This window comes from Odontesthes bonariensis, chromosome 11, assembly GCF_027942865.1.
Source record: "Odontesthes bonariensis isolate fOdoBon6 chromosome 11, fOdoBon6.hap1, whole genome shotgun sequence".
NCBI classification, from domain to species: Eukaryota; Metazoa; Chordata; class Actinopteri; order Atheriniformes; family Atherinopsidae; genus Odontesthes; species Odontesthes bonariensis.
In genome coordinates this window covers 7,196,065-7,202,064 of record NC_134516.1, presented here as the reverse complement: position 1 = coordinate 7,202,064, position 6,000 = coordinate 7,196,065, and the positions used below count along the sequence as shown (strand labels likewise).

The window sequence follows — 6,000 nt, the reverse complement described above, 5'->3', positions numbered from 1 at the left end:
CACTTGGAAGGGAAATATAAAGAGTGTGTTTTCAGCGTTATCTCTTCATCTCTTACCTAACTTCCTCCACTCAGGAGTGAGGTTGGGCTTGCTGGCTACCTGCTCGCTTCCTGGGGTCTGACTGGGAAATAAGGAACACCTGAGAAGGTCAGGTGAAGGTCAGGTGAAGGTCAGGTGAAGGTGGAGTGAGGACGGGGAGGCGGGCCCTGAAAGTACAGGGGAGGTTAGTGGGAGACAAAGAGGCGACGCTGAGGTGTGACTGCACCAAATCCTTTATTCTCAGGACCCAAAAAGCACATTTCAACCACACGGCTCAGAGACAATCTGCATTTTTAAAAACTGTTCTTGACAAACAACGACAAGCTTTGTGATAAAAGTAGCAAAATAAAGTCTGTGTGCCTTCGAAAACAAAAGCAGACCACGACAAACAGCTTCTGGAGAGTTTGGTTTCAGAGGTTAACAGGTAATCTGTGGACAGAGTGTGTTTGAAAGGTAATAAAACTGCTAAAATCAGTAGTTGTGGCGTTCCTGGATCATCACAGAGGAGCGAGCTTCGGCTCGCCGTTATGGCACCGTTCAGTTTCAGCTAAAGTGACAAACTCTTCAAACTTTATTTAAAGACAAAACACAACGTTCACACACACACGATGGAGCCATAAATGCTGCTTCCTTCGAGACTACTTTCAGTGCTGGAGGGTTTATAAGCGCAGTGATATTAAAGTAAGTGCTGGCAACGCCTTTAAAAACATCTCACACACACACACACACACACACACACAAACACACACACATACACACACACACACACACACAGCAGAGAGCTTTAACATGATGGTCGTCTCACAGCATTTGATCTGATACAAAAAGGAAAAGAGAGAAATGTAGCTGTTGGTGCCACAGACGAATGTTTCAAACACCTTCAGGTTTGGTTGATGAGTCGGTGCTAAATGCTAAATGCTAAATGCTAAATGCGTCCCTCTGAGTGAAGAAGCAGCTTCTTCTTCTTTTTCTTCTGCAGCTGCCACAGAGCTCTGAGAGAGTCTTAGGCTGTGTTCGAAACCACATACTTCTCCTACTACTCATACTAACTTTTTGAGTTAGTATGCGAGTTTGAGTAAGCGAGAAGTTCCCGGATGCATACTAGATTCTCCGAAATGTTGGGTATGCATCATGAGGTTACTACTCATACTCAAACTACCCAAGATGCAACGTAACGTGACGTCGCAGATCGTCATTTCCTGTCAAAACGACAGTTTCAAGCTAGCTACAACGAGGGTAGGTTCACTTCCTGTTTTCAAAACAAAAGCACCAATTGTATGGTAATGGCTTTCCCTATGATAAAAGGCAACGGGTATTTTATTTTGTGAAAATAACAGGAAGTGCGTTGCTCACTGCGGCTAGCTTTAGTAGCGCCGAATTCGTGGGAACAAAATGGTAAATAGCCGGTATTTTGTCAGGTTTTCAACACGTTGGGGATCTAAACGACTACTTTCTCTCCTGAAAATGTTTCAAATGTTGCTAAAGTTTACAAAGTTTAGAGCTTAAGGGAAATCAGCTTCAGGCCGGCTGATTTCGGCAGGAGCAAAATGCATTGTGGGTAAACGCTCTGCATACTGTCTGATCGATCAGTATGCAGTATGTAGTATGTAGTAGTATGTAGTATGCAGTATGTAGTATGCAGTATGTAGTATGTAGTATGAAGTATGCAGTATGCAGTATGTAGTATGCAGTATGTAGTATGCAGTATGCAGTATGCAGTATGTAGTATGCAGTATGCAGTATGTAGTATGTAGTATGCAGTATGCAGTATGTACTATGTAGTATGCAGTATGCAGTATGTAGTATGCAGTATGCAGTATGTAGTATGCAGTATGCAGTATGCAGTATGTAGTATGCAGTATGCAGTATGTAGTATGTAGTATGCAGTATGCAGTATGTAGTATGCAGTATGTAGTATGCAGTATGTAGTATGCAGTATGCAGTATGTAGTATGTAGTATGCAGTATGCAGTATGTAGTATGCAGTATGTAGTATGTAGTATGCAGTATGCAGTATGTAGTATGCAGTATGCAGTATGTAGTATGTAGTATGCAGTATGTAGTATGTAGTATGCAGTATGCAGTATGTAGTATGCAGTATGTAGTATGCAGTATGCAGTATGTAGTATGCAGTATGCAGTATGTAGTATGTAGTATGCAGTATGCAGTATGTAGTATGCAGTATGCAGTATGTAGTATGAAGTATGGAAGTATGTAGTATGTAGTATGCAGTATGCAGTATGCAGTATGTAGTATGAAGTATGGAAGTATGTAGTATGTAGTATGCAGTATGCGGTATGTAGTGTGGAAGTATGTAGTATGCAGTATGTAGTATGTAGTATGCAGTATGAAAGTATGCAGTATGTAGTATGCAGTATGCAGTATGAAAGTATGTAGTATGCAGTATGTAGTATGCAGTATGAAAGTATGCAGTATGTAGTATGCAGTATGTAGTATGCAGTATGTAGTATGCAGTATGAAAGTATGCAGTATGTAGTATGCAGTATGTAGTATGCAGTATGTAGTATGCAGTATGAAAGTATGCAGTATGTAGTATGCAGTATGAAAGTATGCAGTATGAAAGTATGCAGTATGTAGTATGCAGTATGTAGTATGCAGTATGAAAGTATGCAGTATGTAGTATGCAGTATGTAGTATGCAGTATGCAGTATGTAGTATGCAGTATGCAGTATGCAGTATGCAGTATGTAGTATGTGGTTTTGAACACAGTCTTACTCAACATTCCAACCTTCACATTAACATTAAAAGGAAAACAGACGCTCCAGCTGTGATATCAACTGAACTTAGTGACCGTTTTCACTCTGGATGCCACCATCAGATCCAGCAGGCATCATATGTTTGATGAATGAGTCCCTGACTGGCGTCCAGCCATCACCAGCTCTTAAAATCAGGTCCATTCAACCTCATTATGACATATTACCCTGTGTCATAAAACAAATGGAGACAAAAAACAGAAGCTGTTTGTGAGAAACTAAGTGAACCCTCACTGATTCCACAGGATTTAAGAAGGTAAGAAACAGCCAGTTTGTGTGTTAACACGATGCCAAGGAGGAAAGACATCAGCAGCTGTTGCTGCCCATCGATCTGGGAAGGGTTCACTTAGTTTCTCACTCACTGCTTCTGTGTTTTGGTTCAGTTAATGATGACTCAGTGTAACATATTGTTCATCTGAGGCTGTAATGACTGCACATTAAACACATGGAACACGTTCTAATAAAGCAGGCGGAGTCAGTAGTTTGCTGATTCAATAGCACCAGAATTTAAAGTGTGAACATGGTTACTGTGAGACACGAGGTCCCCACTGTCGGCTCTCTCGTACAATAAGACTTTAAAATCACCTCCAAATGCTTCCTCCTCTGCCTCCACTCACGATCTCTTGTTCACGCACTCGTGTGTCCGGGTCTGCTTGGCCGAGGCCGCGGAGACAAGGCATTAACGGGAGGTTTTCACACTGTTCCCGGTCAGGAAGCGTAAAATGCTTTTAGATGAGGGACGAATCGGATCCTCTGACTGTGTCTGGTGTGCTTTAAAACGCACAACACGCTCTTTCCTCTCAGGCTTCCATCGATTTAAATCTCTTTTTCACGACGATATCAAAGATAAAATGAAATGCTGTCGATCCCACAGTTAATCTACATCTAGGTGACGGACAAACACTGACGTTTAAATAATCTGTTGGTGTTTCCGGTTCAACAAATCTCATGGCTGTTGAAGTGTTCCCTCTTCCCCCGGCGGCCGGTTTCCCCCGGCGGCCGGTTCCCCCGGCGGCCGGTTCCCCCGGCGGCCGGTTTCCCCCGGCGGCCGGTTCTTCCGGCGGCCGGTTCCCCCGGCGGCCGGTTCCCCCACTCGTGTTTCCCTTGAGACGAATACTGCAGACGGTGGAGGCCGTCCAAATCTCCACGCGGCTCCAGAACCGGAGCCGGAGCCTTCAGTTCACTTCATTGTTCAGAGGTGCAAATGTTACGTGTAAACTCTAACTAAAGGTCCTTGTTTCAAAGAGTTAAATGCTTTTAAAGATTCTCTGAGGTTAAACCAACAGCTTCCTGGGGAAAAAGAAGGGAAATTAATCTGAAAAGTGCTCCCCGGGGTTCACTGAGATCCCCCCGGGATGATGATGCGCTTAGCTTCATGTTCCAGTGAGAAAGAGAAATAAAACAGATACAGTAAGAAAAGGAGCCCCGTTCTTCTTCTTCTTCTTCTTCTTCTTCTTCTCCTTCTTCTTCCCCTCAGAGGAAGAATCCAGATTTCTGGGGGTCCTGCAGCGCAGGGAGCTCAGCGGGACGCGGGACGTCACTCGTCACCGCTGCGTTTTTGTTGGGCATCAGACACGTCCTGACGTCGGCGGCGTCAAGGCGGCGGCCGTTCTCCACCTGAGAAACAAGAGATGGTCACACCGTCACAGAGCTGCAGTGACCGAACATCGTCACCATCTCTGCTCGTTCTCCTGGTTTTTAGGGTCGGACTGTGAGACGGTTACCATGGTGACAGGTGCAGCGGCAGAGCTGCAACCACTGCTCCCATTGGACAAAACTTATCATGTGATCCACACATCCAACTCTCTGCACCAACCTCCCTTTCACTCATCCATCATCCATCCATCCATCCATCCATCCATCCATCCATCCATCATCCATCCATCCACCCATCATCCATCCATCCATCCAACATCCATCCATCATCCATCCATCCATCCATCCATCCATCCATCCATCCATCCATCATCCAACATCCATCCATCATCCATCCATCCATCATCCATCCATCCATCCAACATCCATTCATCATCCATCCATCCATCCATCATCCATCCATCCATCATCCATCCATCATCCATCCATCCATCCATCCATCATCCATCTATCTATCCATCTATCCAGCCATCTATCCATCTATCCATCCATCCATCCATCATCCATCTATCATCCATCCATCCATCCATCCATCCATCTATCCATCCATCTATCCATCTATCCAGCCATCTATCCATCCATCCATCCATCCATCATCCATCTATCATCCATCCATCCATCCATCCATCCATCCATCCATCCATCCATCCATCTATCCATCCATCTATCCATCCATCCATCCATCCATCTATCATCCATCCATCCATCCATCCATCCATCTATCCATCCATCTATCCATCTATCCATCTATCCATCCATCCATCCATCCATCCATTTATCCATTCATCCATCCATCCATCCTCTACCAAATCCGTCCTCCATCCATTCATCCGTCCATCCATCCATCCATCATCCATTCATCCATCCATCATCCACCCTCTACCAAATCCATCCATCATCCATCCATCCTCTACCAAATCCATCCATCATCCATCCTCTACCAAATCCATCCATCTTCCATCCATCCATCCATCCATCCATCCATCCACCCTCTACCTAATCCATCTATCCATCCATCCATCCATCCATCCATCCATCCATCCATCCATCCATCCTCTACCAAATCCATCCATCATCCATCCATCCTCTACCAAATCCATCCATCATCCATCCATCATCCATCCTCTACCAAATCCATCCATCTTCCATCCATCCATCCATCCATCCATCCATCCACCCTCTACCTAATCCATCTATCCATCCATCCATCCATCCATCCATCCATCCATCATCCACCCAACATCCATCATCCATCCATCCATCCATCCATCCATCCATCCATCCATCCATCATCCACCCAACATCCATCATCCATCCATCCATCCATCCATCCATCCTCTACATAATCCATCCATCCATCCATCCATCCATCCATCCATCCATCCACCCTCTACCTAATCCATCTATCCATCCATCCATCCATCCATCCACCCTCTACCTAATCCATCTATCCATCCATCCACCCTCTACCTAATCCATCCATCCATCCACCCACCCTCTACCTAATCCATCCATCCATCCACCCACCCTCT

The 6,000-nt window shown here is 44.9% G+C and overlaps 1 protein-coding gene across 1 annotated transcript in view; it reads right to left on the bottom strand.

Annotated features, from left to right (window-relative positions):
• Nucleotides 1-3,822: 3,822 nt before the first annotated feature.
• LOC142391538 (aryl hydrocarbon receptor-like) overlaps nt 3,823-6,000 on the bottom strand; it is a 44,971-nt gene continuing 42,793 nt past the window's right edge. Inside the window, exon 11 of the mRNA XM_075477373.1 lies at nt 3,823-4,429. Coding sequence (XP_075333488.1) covers nt 4,286-4,429 — 144 coding nt within the window. The 3' untranslated portion in view covers nt 3,823-4,285. The remainder of the gene's footprint in view (nt 4,430-6,000) is intronic.